Genomic DNA, 18,295 nt, shown 5'->3' on the forward strand with positions numbered 1-18,295 from the left:
GTATGTATTGTTTGTATCGCTCTCTCACAGCTCCTTGTACCCTGTTTCATTGCCGTATCCCGCATTTTCTGATCATAAGACAGACAGGACAATAAATTCACAGACTATGTTTTTTCATCTTGTACCTCCACAGAACCTGGGTTAAGGTCTTGCTCATAACAAGAATGGGGTGAGCATTTATTATAACAGTTGCAGTTATGTTGCTCACCTGGTAATCTTACTGTCTTTCCCTAGCTTTAAAAGGAAATAACACAATTTACACTCCAGAGAAATTGTATTTTATCTCATATCAGCACTATTGCCTATCATACCAGTAAAACCTTAAAAAAGCCAACTGTCTGCAGCAAGACTTCTTAGATTTTCCTTGCTATGATAACTGAATTCTTTTTTAAAATAAACCATGCGTTCAGTGTCTTCAAAGTTTTTTATATAATTCCCTGGATTCATTGTTTTACTGAGCTTGAAATTTAGCTTGTGAGGCAGTTTAAATGGTGGCATTTGCAGATGGTGTTCTTTGAGCATGAAGTAAATCTGTATAGTTACGTAATAAATAAGGAAATGTAAAATCGTGTGACTTTGATTTATTTTGTAAGCACCATTAGTAAGAGGAATCACAATTGAAATCTGTTTATATTTTTCTTCAAGAATGGAATTGAAGCCACCTCCAATAAAAACAATGGTTATTTCAGATAAAATGAAATTTAAAAAATTAACAGACATGACTTCTGGGTGCGTTTGGCATGGCCCAGAGGTACTTGAAGTCATAAGACAAACATGGTATATTTTCTTGGAGTGTCGATCTTACTCAACAATACTGGTAAAATGAAAATGTTGAGCAATTCTGTCAGTTAAAATTTTTTTTCAAACAGCTTAAGCAAATATAAGTATATTGCGGAGTAGATTGCAGGTTTGTCATAATTTTTCAGGGTAAGATGTGAAAGTATACTTGTTCTTTCTCTTTTATTGTCAATTTATTGGAGAAATTTAGAAAATAGTGACTTAAAGTAGGTGACATGAGAATGAGACATTGAGAAACTTGTATGCTACCTATCCAGACATTTTCCTGATTCCCAGACAGAAGAAAAAATACTATTAGTTGTATAGTTCTCCGATTCAAAAAGAACCATGAGTTTGGCTGGAAAGAGAGATTTTTCCTGACCCAGAATTTTAAGAGGAATTATATGCCTTGAGTAGTAGCTTGACTAAAAGCTTTTATTTGGATTTTGCAGAATTTGTAGAAGCAACTTTTATGACCTTTAGTAAAAATATTTCATTTGGGGTAGCCACGCTGATCTAGTCCATGTCCTGTTGCTTTCTGGTTGTTAAGCAGTAGCGGTATAGGAGTAGAGATATTTGCTTGATCGTCACAGATAGTGCTTGTTAGTCACACATTCAAGAATGAATTCTGCCAAGTGGTGGAAGTACAAATAATCTTTGGAAAGAGCCGCTTGCTTTACATTTTAATTGAGGACAGATCAGATACTGCAGGTAGGAACACCTTCACATCTTTCTGTGGAAATTAGTCTGGTTGAATCTACATTTTCTCAAAAGAAAGAACTCTGCATTTGCTTAGTTCCCAAAGAAGTTCTTGTTTTGAACTCTAGAGGTCAGTGCCAAAGAGTGAGTCTAGTAGAGCTGCTTTCTAACTCTCCAGCTAGCAGCTTTACTATGGAAGCTTTTAATTCCCCTGAAAAGAGCCAAATAAGTGGGCCATGTAAACATCTCAGATATTCAGTTGATTTCTTTGATCCTCTTGTACTTCCAAACCCTTCACTTTTTGCTGCTCAGTATTACTGAATGTGCTTTCTGTTTCTGAAGTGGAAGAAAAAACTGGAAATCAGGAAACTGTCTGTGGTTCAGGACCGAGAGGTAGAGTTTAAGTTGAAACTAAAAATAACTTTTCCTTCCATGATATATATTGCTGCTTTTGTTTTTCTTACATTAACAATTGGTTAAGAGATTTGGGCTCATAAGCTTTCCTTCTAAAAATGTACATTTTCTCTATAGATCAAGGGGCAGTAGTCGTTTGTAAGGTGGTGTGAACTAGTTCATTCCAAATGTTTTACTTCTAATTTAGGTAAGACCAGCTATACTAATATCTAAGTTTTGGTTTAGGATGATGGTGGTGGGGAATTCAGGGGCTATGAGTATTTTTAGTTGAGTAAGCCTTTGGATTTATAACCCCACCTCAATCCTTATGCTTAAAAAAGGCATTGAGATGTAGAGGGTTCATGGAAAGAAATTTAGAATGTAGGGAAAATGCTAAAGACAGACTGGATGTTCCCTCATGAGGTATATTTTCATAATAAAGAATTTAGGTCTCAACAGCTGAGTATTTGGGTTGAAATAGCCATATGTATCTCAGGACCTACGGTTTCAGTGACAAGTTACTGGTGGTTTAATTCTTTCATTTAAAACCTTTGGAGAAGCAGAGTATCACTGAAGGGATTTTAGTGAAAGCTGCATAAAGACCTTATTGTGATATGTTATTGATTTAGAATAAGAAAGGAACACATCACCACAATTTTAGTTTACAATATTCTTGGTAAATAATGTAAACAATTTAATTACAGTCCTTGGTTAAAGCATGTTTTCTTTATCCCAGATGCCAAGTAGAAAGTTGGTTACAAGAAGATTAGATGAAGAGGCAGGTTTGAGAAAGTAAAGAGTGGTTAGTTTTCTAATATCACATTTAATGACTTAATGTGAAAGTTGTCTATATCATAACCTTCTCTTACCCTGTATTGTTAAATGCTTAAGGGCAAGTTATTTCTTTTTTTAATTTTGAATTTTTTACCATCTAACAAAGTATCTTGCATAGGGTAGGCTCTTAAGAGTTTGTTGGGCAAATTAATTTAAGAAATAAATGCTTGTTGAATAAGTATCCATTGGAGATAGCTTTCAGAATGCCAGTTATGAAATCACGTCTAGGTTATATGAAGGAGGTACAAGGTATGAAACTCACCTTGAATAGAGTTGCATGCATTGTGACCAAGAGCCAGCATTTGTCCAGAAGAGCAGGATTCTTGTTTGTATCTGAAAATTTGCACAATATATGTTTACCCAAGTGTGTATGTAGTTTTAAGTTACAAAAATTTTTGTACACATACATCTTTATGTTTATCTTGTTGCTTCTTTGTCTTACTTCCCCACCTTTCCAGGTTTTAAGAAGAGAAGAGTTGAGGGTAATGAAATTATCTAGAGGTCATGCTCTAAATTTTGTCATTTGAACTGAATTAATTCCTTAACTAGGAGCCTTAAAATAAAACAGACAGGGCTTCCCTGATGGCGCAGTGGTTGAACGTCCGCCTGCGGTGCAGGGGACCACGGGTTCGTGCCCCGGTCCGGGAGGATCCCACATGCCGCAGAGCGGCTTGGCCCGTGAGTCATGGCCGCTGAGCCTGCGCGTCCGGAGCCTGTGTTCCGCAGCGGGAGAGGCCCCAACAGTGAGAGGCCCGCATACCGCAAAAAAAAAAAATAAATAAATAAAATAAAACAGACAGAAACAAAAAGGATAGTAGGACATTGGAAACCAGTAGTTTTTTTTTTTTACCACATCAACACAAGTAACAGTCGACTTCTTTTTAAAAATAATATAGTCCGGGCTTCCCTGGTGGCGCAGTGGTTGAGAGTCCGCCTGCCGATGCAGGGGACACAGGTTCGTGCCCCAGTCCGGGAGGATCCCACAAGCTGCGTGGCTTGGCCAAAAATATAATAATAATAATAATGATAATAAAGTCCTACAAATAGTTACTTATTTGTGAGAAGTATTACAACATGAATTTTTTTTTATAATGTTACATTTGCAAGTCATGGGGAGAAAGATGTGCAGTATTTAGAGTCAGTTCCTTTTTAGGGTATAAATATATGAGCTTTATAAGTGGTATTCCCACATTGTAGAAAGCAGAGGGGGAAAAAGAAGCCATCATTTCAGCCCCTGACCTTCCTGATGCTTGCATTTTGTTGTATATAGCCATCAAGTGTTTTTTATTTGTTTAACCTACATATGTTTTTGTTTATTTTACTTAAAAATTTTTTTTGAACACTTTATTATATTTATTTATTTATGTTTTGTTTTGGCTGTGCCTCACGGCATGTGGGATCTTAGTTCCCCAATCAGGGATCAAACCCACGCTCCCTACAGTGGAAGTGCAGAGTCTTAACCACTGGACCGCCAGGGAAGTCGCTGTTTTTGTTTATTCATAAAATTGTATTTTGCTTTTTTCATGTAATAAAGTTTTCAACTTTGAATGAGTTATTCAGTAAACATCATTAGTTTGTGCAGGTATTGAGCAAGACAATCTGAAAAATTGTGAAAGCTTTGCAGATGTGTAGTACGCTAGCCCTGTGATTTCAGTCTTTCTGTAGCTGGTTAGGAGTCAGAATGTTAATTATCAAGGGTAGAAAGGAAAAGAAAATCGTAAAGTACAGTGTATCGAAGGAAAAAGCAATAAAACAAATGAAGTTTAGTTTTGTGAAGTTAGGAATAAATCCAAATCTGCATTTAATAGGACTGCAGAGATGTTTGGGAGGAAACATGTTTGTTTTGTGTACTAGCTTTAGAATGATTTTGATTTTCTTGTTTGATTTCCCCCTTCCCTCTCTTGAATCTGCCTTGTTTTTTTTAAGAATGCCAGGCCAGAAACTGTCACTAATGATGACGAAGAAGCCTTAGATGAAGAAACAAAGAGAAGAGATCAAATGATCAAAGGGGCCATTGAAGTTTTAATACGGGAATACTCCAGCGAGCTCAATGCCCCCTCGCAAGAATCTGACTCTCACCCCAGGAAGAAGAAGAAGGAAAAGAAGGAGGACGTATGTGTTACTGATTTCTGACAACCGAGTCATTCTTATAGTTTACATTTTGTACTGTCACTCTTGTGCTTTCCTTATTTCCAGCTTCTGAGGGGAAAGTAGAATGACTAGTGTTTATAACAATATACTGTTAAGGCTAATTTGACCATGTTTTACCAACTAACTTCGTATTTTTTTTTTACCACAACGTTCCTGTTTCGCATGTTTGAAATGCAGTGACATGGAAGCGTGTGCATATTTGTGGATTCATTAAGTAAGAGGGGGAAAAAAAAACCCAGACTTGAGTGATGAATAGGAACTGATATTAAGGGACAAAGTAAGATTTTTTTTTTTCCCTTTTGTCACAAAGGGGTTGGCCTTGTTTTGCCTTACTCCCTTATTATTTTTCTTCTGTCTCTGCTGCAAGCGGGATACCAGGTCTCATTCAGTGAGGATTTTGACCCATTTTCAAATTTTTAGCCACCTTTCCTTATAAGCCATGTCTCATTTCCTTCCATGGACAGTAGTGCTATTGGCCTTATAACTGGAGTACTATGAAAGAACATCATGAGATGAAACACTCCTCCCCAGTGTATTATATCATCACCTACTTTTGTCATCCTAAGCTAATTGAACAGTCGGGAGTCCAGGTTGAGAGAAAATGTTTGGTTTTCTTATATTCATTTAATTTGGATATACTTAGAGAAATTATGGGGAGTGTTCTTTAAAAATAATGGAAGTGTATTATATGAATGGATTGTATATGCCCTGGAAAAGTAGTACTATGAAACATATATCGTGATTTAATATCAAGGGGTAGTTATAGTTCATACTGTTTTGGATTTTATTGCTTATTAGTCAATCTTCAGTTTTCTTCATGGCCAGATACATTTTTATTTTTATAAATTATTACTTATTTTTGGCTGCATTGGGTCTTTGTTGTTGCGTGCGGCTTTCTCTAGTTGCATCAAGCAGGGGCTACTCTTTGTTGTGCAGCTCGGGCTCTAGGTGCACGGGCTTCAGTGCTTGTGGCTCGTGGGCTCTAGAGTGCAGGCTCAGTAATTGTGGTGCAGGGGCTTAGTTGCTCCGTGGCATGTGGGATTTTCCCGGACCAGGGCTCGAACCCGTGTCCCCTGCATTGATTGGCAGGCGGATTCCCAACCACTGCGCCACCAGGGAAGCCCCAGATACATTTTTATTACTTGGCTTGTTCTTCCTCGTGGGGCCATAAGAACCTGTCTAGTGAACTGCCAATCACTGGGAATGGTAATTGGTAAGAGTCAGTCAGGTATAGGGTAATTAAGACCTGTAGGGTTTGTTCTTCCTCTTCCCCCATTAATGGCAAAGGAGAAAATAACTTGACATATTTGTTTGATACGGGTTGGGAGGAGAGAATCAAAGAAAGACTGCTCTATGGCAGGAATTTTGGGTAAATTTTGTTGTTATGATTGTTTCCTCTTGGAAGGGATCAAGGAAAAAGCACTGCTAGTGTGAGACCCTCCTTATTCCACTGGTTGGGGGTGTTGGAGGGAGAGGAAGTGGTGGGTCATAGGAGGGGTTATAGAGTGAGTGAAATCTTTATTATTATCAAGTAATTTGAAATCAAGAAAATGTTACAGAAATCTTGCATTGCTTACAGTATAAACATAGAAAATTGTTTTTCAGAGTAGTATGAACTCGTTTGTTTGTTTTAATCTTTGTGGATTTTTCCGCAGATTTTTCGCAGATTTCCAGTGGCCCCACTGATCCCTTATCCACTCATCACTAAGGTTAGTTTACATTATAGGCTTTGGCAATAACTTATGTTTACTGCTAATTGCCAGATTTGTGATTCTTGTTTATCTGACTCTTTACTATTTAACTTAGATTGTTGGATTTGTTACTACATAACTTTTTTATTTACTCCTGTCTTTTGTAAAACCTGTACAGAATATCTAACCTTTAATTTCTATCTGTTTGTATCAATGTAGATTGATCATTATGCATTCCCATCTGTCCCCCTTGTCTTTTAGGAGGATATAAATGCTATAGAAATGGAAGAAGACAAAAGAGACCTGATATCCCGAGAGATCAGCAAATTCAGAGACACACACAAGGTAGTATTCTTATTTTTTCACTTGATACCAATCTAGACTTTTTACAGAGTCCAAAGCAAACAGACAAAAAAAGAAAAATCAACCTTACAGTAGAATATAATTTTAAATGCTTTTTATATAGGTTTAATTGATATTTAGATAGAAACAAAGAAACAGAAGACCATTACCATATTAGAGTAGTCCTTGGCATATTGTACGTAGCTTTTTCAGTTACTGACTACTCTGCAGTCATCTCACTTTAATATGAATAAAAGCTAGTTTTATTTTTAGATTTCAACATAAACATCAAGGTCAGATTTAAACTAGATTCAAGGGGGCAGCAGAATAACATACACTGTAGTGTATTTCTGGGGGCAGTTATTTAACTTAATCTTAGGAAAACCTTTTCTTTAGAGCTGAGATTAAAATTTAAGATTATATTTGTATAGATTTGAGAGGGGGAGATTTTAAAAAGTAGGTCAGTGGTTACCAGACTTACCAAATTTTAGATGCATGGAAGAACTGTAAATTCCCATAAAGCTAATCTATTCATTGACCCCCACCATTATGATAGAGATCATATGGTGACTAATGCAAGATGAAACTCTCAGCTTGGAAAGTAACAAGGAATAGGATGTAAGTATGAGCTTCTGTTTTTTATTATATTTATGGATGCCCCCTCAGAAAAATATGCAAAGGGGTAACTGGCTTGGAAATGGGTATTTGTTCATAGTAAATCCCACTCACGAGTTTTGCCTATTGAAAGCTTCTCTCAATGACAGTGCATCTGTGAATGTTCCCTGGTGTTGAAGGTGATGCTTATGGACGGTGAAATGCAAACACTGCGTGAAATGTATTTTGATGTTAGAGATAATAAGATGTTACTGGTTCTTTCCTAAGATTGAGTGACCTTTAACTCAGATGTTAAGTGTTCATTTTTTCTTTTATTTAATCTTACTTTTTCTTATAGCTTTTGAAATCCCACGTTGACAATTAATGCCATCGAATCAATGCTGCTGAACACATTATTATCATGATGCCTAGCCCTAGCTCACATACACAGGGCATTTTCAGGAATTAAGTATGTCTAAAAGCACAACTGTAGTTCTCCCAGATTAATTTTGAGAGTTAAAAAGTTAGTCCATGGGAAGTCATTTTAGAGGAATGCTTTTGGTTAGGTTCAGTACTCAAAATTTTCTGAGCAAGCTTGAAAATGGTATACAGTGTGTGTGTGGTTTACCCCCTTTTGGTTATTTGTTAAATCCTGTCATGTCATTGGTAAAGTATAAGGAAATCATGTTTTAAAAAATTAATTCAAAAGGTAATTGCTTCAGAGTTTGAGAAGCTGTCAGGCCTTTGACTGCCTTACACGTATTTCATTGTGGGGAGAATGTTTTGAATTTCCAAAATGTGTTTTAAAAATAAAAATCAAAGTGAAAAAGAAAAAGTTTTTTTTATTGGGTGGTATCGTTAAAGGGGATATTTGAAACTTCGGTAACAAAAATTGAGCTCAGTGAACCTTTGCATGTTTTGGTATGAGTTTATTAAATAACCACAGACTGTCAGGGTATCAGCGTGGCAGGGGGCGTCCATTTACAGCACGGACGAGTCTGAAGAGAGAATAAGGTAAGATTTATGATTTTTTTTTTCTGTCCTTTCCTCTTCATTATTTCACTACTTTCTTATGTCTTTTTAGACCACCTCATTTCCTCTTTCTCCAGTCTTTGTCTTAAAAAATATATACGTGTGTGTGTGTGTGTCTATTTACTGCATATATAATCTGATATAATCTTTTAGAATTGCATTTAGTATGGACAAGATTCACTCACTTTTTCATTTACTTAGAACAAAACTTTTGAAATGAGTTCTGAAACATTATTTACATAAGTGGAACTATACATTTAAGAAATAAGTAGTGTAGTGAATAGGCAAGCATAAAAAAATTGAGGGACTCTACAAAAGAAATTATTATTGGAACAGCTAAAATAATCTGTAAGTATTTATTATCTCAGAAATAAACAAATTTCTTTATAAGTGTATGACACTGAGGTAAGTTTTATGTAGTCTAGCCTCATTTTACAGTACACATTTTTTTATTCCATTATAGTACTGTTTCAAAAATTAGAATTTACCCCTTTAAATAGTTTTCAGTTTCTGTCCTCTTTTTGCTATTTCTTTTCTCTTCCCTTTGTAATTTCAATGTATTCAGTATTGGCTTTGCCTACATTCCATTTTGATATAAGACTGGCACCACAGCTGAATATATTGATTTCTCATGCATTAGCTTTTCTTTCGTAATCTTCTATCAGTTCTCTGATCCATGAGCAAGAGAAAGAGAGTATAACAGGTAAGATTGCTTTTTAAAGTTGTTTTAAATGCTTTACATGACTGAGAAAAGAAAAAAATGCACATTTTATTGTTGTCATTTAAATTTCATTTCGGTGACACTAAACATGGAACCAAAGGAAAAATGTTTTGTTTTTGTTTTGTTTTTCCTGTTTGGGGTATTTTTTTTTTTTTCTGAGTTTGTGTAGAAACCGTGTGGTGCACTGGTAATCTTGTCAGGGTACAAACTTGGTCTGAATGTTATTTGGTTTATTTGTGAACCATGTACTTGCTCTTCCTCCCAGAAGCATAGCTTGTAGGCAAGGTTAATCCAGTGTTGGCGATCCATGTCCTAGCACAGCATCTGTAAGTTAATACGCAATCATTCCTTCCAAGGATGGATTTATCACTGTTAATGTATTTTCATTGTCTTATAGGCATAATGGGCATAAATATGTTGCTTTTAACATTAAGCCAAAAATTAATCTAATTAAGTAAAAATATTATGATTATGTACATTTTTTGCTTGAAGCGAGTGATTTTCAAACTTTTTGTATTTGGTGGGCTGTCCATCTTGTAATGGTGGGAGTAAATGTTTCCATAGGTGATAAGGCAGATATTGGCTGAATTCAGCTTGTCTTTTGGAGGGTGGGCAAACCAGAGGGCATAAGATTATTTAGTTGCATTCCAGTGACCTGACTCTTCCTCCACCTCCCCTTTAAAACACTCAACTAATAATCGTTAGGTAATGGGAAGTCTGGGGTTATAGTAGCAGCAGTAGTCCCACTGATTTAAAGAAATTCATAATGGGAAGAATTACATTTTAGCCAAGTGATTGTATTTCTAGAAATTATTATGAACCATCACATTCCTCATGGTCATTTTAGTTATTACATAATCATTGAGTGGTCAGCCACACTTGACACAATCTCCCAGCATCCAAGATTGGAGATTCCTGGTCTGTTTAGAGTGTATGGTTTTGCACGAAATCTATCTAGGCTTGTGATTGCTTCAGTTTTATTTGTTAAGTAAAACCACAAGTATTTAATATTAAAGTACCAGTGGTTTGGTGTTTTTTTTTTTTTGTCGTTCCCAGTATTGGGCTTTGCGCCGGGAAAAGTCTGAATACTGGAGCTATAGAGTTAACTCTAAAAGTACTTTTATTGGTTTCTAGAAACTGGAAGAAGAGAAAGGCAAAAAGGAAAAAGAAAGACAGGAAATTGAGAAAGAACGGAGAGAAAGAGAGAGGGAGCGTGAAAGGGAACGAGAAAGGCGAGAACGGGAACGAGAAAGGGAAAGAGAACGTGAACGAGAAAAGGAGAAGGAACGGGAGCGGGAACGAGAACGGGATAGGGATCGTGACCGGACAAAAGAGAGAGATCGAGATCGGGATCGAGAGAGAGATCGGGACCGTGATCGAGAAAGGAGTTCAGATCGGAATAAGGATCGCAGTCGTTCAAGGTAAGGCTTTATGGAAGTTACTGTGTGCTTGATAGCTTTAATAGAACTGCAGGTTAGTACTCTCTTGGGCCATTTGCATGGATGTGGTGATAGAACTTCCTGAGACACGAAGCATACCTGGCTTGCTGTCTCACACATATGTAAAATATTGGTTAAGGGCTTCCCTGGTGGTGCAGTGTATAAGAATCTGCCTCCCAGTGCAGGGGACACAGGTTCAATCCCTGGTCCGGGAAGATCCCACATGCCGCGGAGCAACTAAGCCCGTGCACCACAACTACTGAGCCTGCACTCTAGAGCCAGTGAGCCACAACTACTGAAGCCCGCGTGCCTAGAGCCCGTGCTCCGCAATAAGAGAAGCCACCGCAATGAGAAGCCCGCGCACCGCAATGAAGAGTAGCCCCCACTCACCGCAACTAGAGAAAGCCTGCACACAGCAACGAAGACCCAACACAGCCAAAAGTAAATAAACTAAAAAAAAGAAAAATATATTGGTTAAATTAACAGTTTTCAACTTTAGTGTTAGTTTTTGTCTGAAGCCAGTTTTTATACAGATCCAGCACACACCAGCCGTCCACCCAGTGTTTTGGATAGACATGATTCCTTGTTCTCTCCCTTGGTCAGTGGGCATTTTCTCTAGTCACTGTTTGATTGAGGTACCCTCTAGTGGGAAATCAGCTCTAGTACCACTGCTTTTAGCTCCTGGTGTCTGTTTGGTCCTATAGCCCACTGGATGGCCACAACTTAACCTCCCAGGCTCTAAGTTTACTTTTTCTTTATGGCTTCTAGTAATTTATTTCACTTTGGTTTGGTTTTGTTTTATTTAAAATTTTTTCATAATTACACTGAATTCATATGACATATCATCTCAAATTATTTAGGAATGAGGTAGAGCAAAAGTGAACAAAGGAAGTGGAGAAGGGCGTGAGTAGAAGGAAGCCAGTAGACAGAGGGAAGAGAGGAAATCCCACTTCTTTTTCCCAAGCTAGTTTTCAAATATACATTGCTTGGTTGAGATATTATTCTACCTGATTATAGCTGAAGGGAGGTCCGCCGGTTACTGGAACTGGAATTCAGTACTCTTACTAATCTTTAGTGGGCATTAAAATCCTTCCCTTCCTTCCTCCACTGGAATAACCATTATTCTCTTGAATAACCACTATTGAGAATTTGACATGTATTAAAATGAGTGGTTTTATACTTTTACTACAGTGTACTGTTTTATATCATATATATACATAAATTTGTATAATTACATCCATGGTATCACAAATCTGCAGTTTGGTTTTATCACTCTGAATTAAATACTTGAGAACTTTTAATTGCTGATAGATGTACAGTTGACCCTTGAACAATGCCGGGGTTAGGGGTGCCGACCCTCTGCAGGCAAAAATTCGAGTATAACTTATAGTTGGCCCTCTGTATACACGGTTTTCCATATCTGCGGTTCTTCATCCATGGATTCAACCAATTGTGGATTCGACCTACCTTGGATTGTGTGGTACTGTAGTATTTACTATTGAGAAAACTCTGTGTATAATTATACACAATTCAAATTCATGTTGTTCAAGGGTCAACTGTAGTTCTAGTTTACCCATGCAACATGCCAGAATGCTCTTTGCTTCTCACCTTTGCCGATATCTGTATTCCTTGATCACTAGTGAAATAGACTATCTTGTAACATGTTCTTTGGCCCTTAGTATTTCTCATATCCAGGTTTTTTTGTTTGCTTTCTGAGATGCTGATAAGCATTAACATTGAGTTTAGAAAGCAGTTCAGAATTTGGGGCCAGGATTATATTCTATGTCTTTCTGACTTGTATAGAGGAGTTTACAATTCTGCAGAAACCAAATGCTAAATTCTGGCTAGTGAGTTTGTATATTATTTCATAATATATGTTGTCCTACTTTCTCTTGGGTTTAAACGAAAACACAGACTGACAGATTTTTTAAATCTTTTGTTGATGTAGAGAAAAGAGCAGAGATCGTGAAAGGGAACGGGAGAGGGAAAGAGAGAGAGAGAGAGAACGGGAACGAGAAAGAGAACGAGAGCGAGAGAGAGAGCGAGAAAGGGAACGGGAGCGCGAGAGAGAAAAAGACAAGAAGCGGGACCGAGAAGAGGATGAAGAAGATGCATATGAACGAAGAAAACTTGAAAGAAAGCTCCGAGAGAAAGAGGCTGCTTATCAAGAGGTAAATTGAGGGAAAGCTTTTATTCTTAAATCTTGGTACTTAGTAGGTTAGTCAAAAATTTTAGAACCCTTTGTATACATTTTTAAGCTTTGACAATTTCTCTTTTTAGCGCCTTAAGAATTGGGAAATCAGAGAACGAAAGAAAACCCGGGAGTATGAGAAAGAGGCTGAAAGAGAAGAAGAAAGAAGAAGAGAAATGGTAATTTTCTTGGTTAAAAATAAGTGATTTTTCAGATAAAAATCAGATCAAATCTTTATTAAGTAGAAGTGACTTTATAGTTAAAAAGTATGAGCTCCCAGTATAGATAATTTTTATATATTTCAAGTAACTTTGGGACAATTTCAGTACACCAAAATGTTTTTCCCTCCTATTTTTCACGTTTTTGCTCCCTATAAACTAAATTACCATTTGGCATACTGTCAAATCTGTCGTAGTATAAAATGAGAATTTATAGACCTTTCTTTGATTAAGAATCTGCAATATTTTTGAATTTCAAGAGGCTTTTTAGAGGCTTTGATATTCTGTATTAGTGTAGTACATTTGGATGAAGGAAATAGTCTCATGAGAAGACCTGTTTTTAGAAATCAAAATTATTGACTTCAGTATATAGCGCTTATATATTATAGTTTTTCCTTATGTTACTACATTATCCTTTTAACTATATGATAATCATAAAAATGAATGTTGTTATTTTTTCATTTACACTGTTTGATCGACTGTAACAGTGAAAGCAATTGGCCAGGGTTGTTACCTAAGTAAAATGACAAAAAGATAATTTATTTTATCATAGTACTTGCTTCAGTATTATGTTCCATATGTTCTATCATTGCCAGAAGTTCATAAAGGTTTCTTTATCTCCAGTTTGGAGATTATTCTTCCAAAAACATTACTGAAGTTAGGAATCTTCTTCAAATAGCTTTTGAACATGAGACATAGAGGGAATTTTTGTAAGTAACCAAAAGAGTGCATGCAGCAACTAGATAGATAGTATAGTTTTCTGGATGGTAGGTCTTCTAAGGTCCTACAGTTATTTAAAATAATTTGATTTCCCTGGATTGTAGTTCCCATTCTAGAATTTCTTCATAAACCCTAGGTTAGAAAATAGAGAATAATATAGTAAGAGACATAATTATTTGAAGAAGTGATTCCGCTTCCTGCAAGCAAATCTGAAACCTGTTTTTCTAGAGAAAAATTTCCTATTAGTTATTTTTTGTTTGGGAGCTTAAAAAATATCCAGTTAGAAAAGCAGTTACTTGCTCATTAAAAAATGTTCAAGTAGCAGAAGTGTATAGTGTAAAAAGTCACCTCATGAAAGGTGACTTATGTTAATATTTCAGTATGTACATTATGGGCCTTCCTGTGTGTGTGTGTGTGTGTATGTATGTATTTGGCTGCATTGGTTTTCGTTGCTGCATGCGGGCTTTCTAGTTTGTTGAGCGGGGACTACTCTTCGCTGTGGTGCGCGGGCTTCTCATTGGGGTGGCTTCTCTTGTTGCAGAGCACGGGCTCTAGGCGCATGGGCTTCAGTAGTTGCGGCATGTGGGCTCAGTAGTTGCGGCTCATGGGCTCTAGAGCACAGGCTCAGTAGTTGTGGCACATGGGCTTAGTTGCTCCGCGGCATGTGGGATCTTCCTGGACCAGGGTTCGAACCTGTGTCCCCTGTATTGGCAGGCAGGTTCTTAACCATTGCCCCACCAGGGAAGTCCCCTGTGTTTTATTTAGACATTTGTAAATATTGTCATCGCTACCTGACAATCTACTTGAATGCATTTGACAGATTTTGTGCTAGGTACTGGGTGTACAAGAATAACTAATGCTTCAAACTCTTAAACAATTGGGTAGTATTGTCAGAGAGATGAAGTGGTTACTGTATTGTGTGTGTGAGTGTTTAAGGTATGATAATGGAGTGGAGTACAGAGAAGGTGATTAATTTTGTCTGGGGGAAGGAGTTGGTTATGGATAGATGGTTACATTGGGGAAGTCTTTAGAGAGGTGTAACATTTGAACTGGATGAAATGTGTTAATATTTTACTGTAGTCAGAAACCTACATCTGCTTTGTATATAATATTGTTGGTATAGTAGATAGAGATGTAGATTATAAATACTCATTTTAAAGTATTTTTTATGTCTGTATATTAGATATAATATAATTAGATATAATTTCTGTGAAATATAATAGTTGTATTTAGGATTCCAAAAATAGGAGTAAGGGATTCGTGTACTTTCATTGTTTGTGTACTCAAAGTTAGGCAGGCATTACCTTTCGATTGATGCATAAACGTGATTTAAATTTTTAATCCTGCAATTCATAAAAACTACTTGTACCATCATCTACCTATAAACGAAATGTAAAATATTTTTGTCCGGTTAACAGATTCAATAAGATAACTTTCAGTTTTCTTTCTTGGTGTGCTTAGGTTTCATTAGAAAAAAATTACTGGGGGCTTCCCTGGTGGCGCAGTGGTTGAGAGTCCACCTGCCGATGCAGGGGACACGGGTTCGTGCCCCAGTCCAGGAGGATCCCACATGCCGCGGAGCGGCTAGGCCCGTGAGCCATGGCCGCTGAGCCTGTGCGTCCGGAGCCTGCGCTCCGCAAGGGGAGAGGCCACAACAGTGAGAGGCCCACGTACCGCAAAAAAAAAGAAAGAAAAAAATTACTGTACTTTGAAGCGTATCTTCAGAGAGAAAATTTATTGTAGCATACCATCAGTATATGTGGCTTTCATTTCATGGATAAGCCCTAAATCTGACTTGCTTTTAAGAGTAAAAGATTTTAAAAATCTAATGTTACTTACATTTAATATATGAAGTTTATGAGAATGAAAGAGTTCAAGTGGTATGGATAAGAAAAATCTGTTCCCAAGAAAGGGCGAGGGAGAAATCTAAATTACTTCTATGTTAATTTTGCACACTTTGTCCTTCATTTCCTCAAAGGCAAAAGAAGCTAAACGACTAAAAGAATTCTTAGAAGATTATGATGATGATAGAGATGACCCCAAATATTACAGGTAAAGAAGCCTTGCTTTATGAACTCATACTGTCAGCTTTTTATTAGCCGTATTATCTCTTGTCTACAAGAGAGTGCAAGTTCACTCATTGGAATAAGAAAGAAATCTTTGAATTCATCTTCTAATTATCCCCATAGTTGATAATGCTGTTTTCCGGGGGTCCGGGCCTGTTATAAAAGAATTGACAATTCTGTGCACCTTCTGTGGAGGAAGGTTCATAATAGTATTGTGACAAATTAACTTTTCTTCCTGTGTTTTATTTTTTTTTAATTTATTTATTAAAATGTATGTTTGTTTATTTTGACTGCACTGGGTCTTAGTTGCGGCATGCAGAATCTTTAGTTGCGGCACGTGGGCTCTTAGTTGCTGCATGCATGCGGGATCTAGTTCCCCAACCAGGGATCGAACCCCGGCCTCCTGCATTGGGAGTGTGGAGTCTTACCCTCTGGACCACCAGGGAAGTCCCTCATGTGTTTTAAAGAACTTCAGTTTTTATAGCAAATTATAACTTGCCTTTATGACTATCTATGGTGGCCTAGAAATTTTTGTCTTCAAGATTTCTAGAGTGCTACATAGTAATCTGAACACCCTCCCACCCTCCTTCACCCAATTGCTCTACTATTATGAAGTGAGAGTTGTGAAGCCTGTGTTTCCTGATATCTGTTCCCGTGGCATTTCTAAACTGCTCTCATTCTTCTAACATTTATGGCACTTTGGTAAAATTGTTTGGTTTGTTCTGCTCCCTCCACTCCAAAATATAATTTCCCTAAGGTTATGAACAATATTTTGATTTTTTTCCCATGTGCCTGGCATGATACAGGCATGTAGTGAATGCATTTAATATATATAATTTAATACACTGTAGCTGAAATAATCAAAACATTGGATTAACACTTTAAACTGAATGAATGCCAAGGATGTGACTTTGTAGAAAATGCAAAGTAAAATTATTGAATCATAGATTAGCAGTACATTATTTCAACATTCTGAGATATAATAAAGTGCTAAATAGAACCTCTGCTTTCTCTTGATTATGCCCTGCTGCTTCTGTTAATTTTTTTTTTCCCACAAGGGAAAGGAGTTGATTTAAATTGAAGGTACAAAACTAATATTTGGGATATTACTACTCCTTGTATTAATTTTTCACAACTTGGCCTCCAAGACAGCACAGATTACCTGTTAGTTTCCCTGTGGAATAGGTATAAAATGAGAGCATTCTTCCCTCTGAAAGCTACTTTTTTACTTGTAGATACTCATTTAGAATGACTTAAGAATGAGGCATGGCAGGCTTCCCTGGTGGCGCAGTGGTTGAGAGTCCGCCTGCCGATGCAGGGGACACAGGTTCGTGCCCCGGTCCGGGAAGATCCCACATGCCGCGGAGCGGCTGGGCCCGTGAGCCATGGCCGTTGAGCCTGCGCGTCCGGAGCCTGTGCTCCGCAGCGGGAGAGGCCACAACAGTGAGAAGCCCGTGTACCGCAAAAAAAAAAAAAAAAAAAAAAAAAAAAAAGAATGAGGCATGGTGATACGTGACAAGACAGTGCTGACTTAGTAAACATTAACATGCAGAGAGCACACTGTCCTGGGTGTTCTACAGATATAGAGCATTAAGACAGTCTTCAGTCTCTTAGCATGCAGCTGTTAGTATGGAAAGAACTTGATTTTGGAGACATTATGTGTAGTAGTTTAGACCTGAGTATTAAATAAGGCCTGTTATTTACTTTGCAGAGGAAGCGCTCTTCAGAAAAGGTTGCGTGATAGGGAAAAGGAAATGGAAGCAGATGAACGGGATAGGAAGAGAGAGAAGGAAGAGCTAGAGGAAATCAGGCAGCGCCTTTTGGCAGAAGGGCACCCGGATCCAGATGCAGAGCTCCAGAGGGTAAGATACTATGACATCCGTAACAATATTCTTTTAAGGCTATCATGTCATCTTAAGCCAGCCAACTATGATATAGTTTAGTTTATAAGGGAAATGTTTACACTCGATGCGTCTTGCTATTTTGGGGGAGGATATTAGTATTTTTTCTTTATTTTATTATGTAAGTCATCAATATTAGTTGATTTACAGCTTTATTTTCAACATCTTCTATATGTCTTACTCCTTTATTTCTGTCAAGTATTACTTATTAAGTGAATGTCTTTTAATGTAACTTTGCTAGAAACTGTCCTTCCTATATGTGCTCTGACACTTAATGACTTTTGTAGTTTGAATTCTCTCATTACCACCCTAAATATTTTATTTCCAAAATAAAGATGTTTTCATGAACAGCTTGTCATTTAAAAATGAAAAGGAAAAAGACTGTGTCGTAGGACATGGCGTACCATTCTTGCTTTTAAGAGTAGTGTCATGTTAGAAAAGTTTTTAGTTCTTAGTGTATCACAGATCTTAATACTATAAATTCTTCATATCAACTTTAAAAAATCTGTTATATGCTATTAACAGG

The 18,295-nt window shown here is 37.2% G+C and overlaps 1 protein-coding gene across 1 annotated transcript in view; it reads left to right on the top strand.

The window, feature by feature from the left end:
- The window catches only part of RBM25 (RNA binding motif protein 25), a 46,676-nt gene that overhangs the window by 18,371 nt on the left and 10,010 nt on the right, over positions 1-18,295 (top strand). The window contains exons 7-14 of the mRNA XM_079701279.1: positions 4,630-4,815; positions 6,510-6,563; positions 6,807-6,890; positions 10,369-10,655; positions 12,622-12,844; positions 12,954-13,043; positions 15,781-15,854; positions 17,580-17,730. Coding sequence (XP_079557405.1) covers positions 4,630-4,815; positions 6,510-6,563; positions 6,807-6,890; positions 10,369-10,655; positions 12,622-12,844; positions 12,954-13,043; positions 15,781-15,854; positions 17,580-17,730 — 1,149 coding nt within the window. The remainder of the gene's footprint in view (positions 1-4,629; positions 4,816-6,509; positions 6,564-6,806; positions 6,891-10,368; positions 10,656-12,621; positions 12,845-12,953; positions 13,044-15,780; positions 15,855-17,579; positions 17,731-18,295) is intronic.

Source organism: Hyperoodon ampullatus, assembly GCF_949752795.1.
Source record: "Hyperoodon ampullatus genome assembly, chromosome: 3".
NCBI classification, from domain to species: Eukaryota; Metazoa; Chordata; class Mammalia; order Artiodactyla; family Ziphiidae; genus Hyperoodon; species Hyperoodon ampullatus.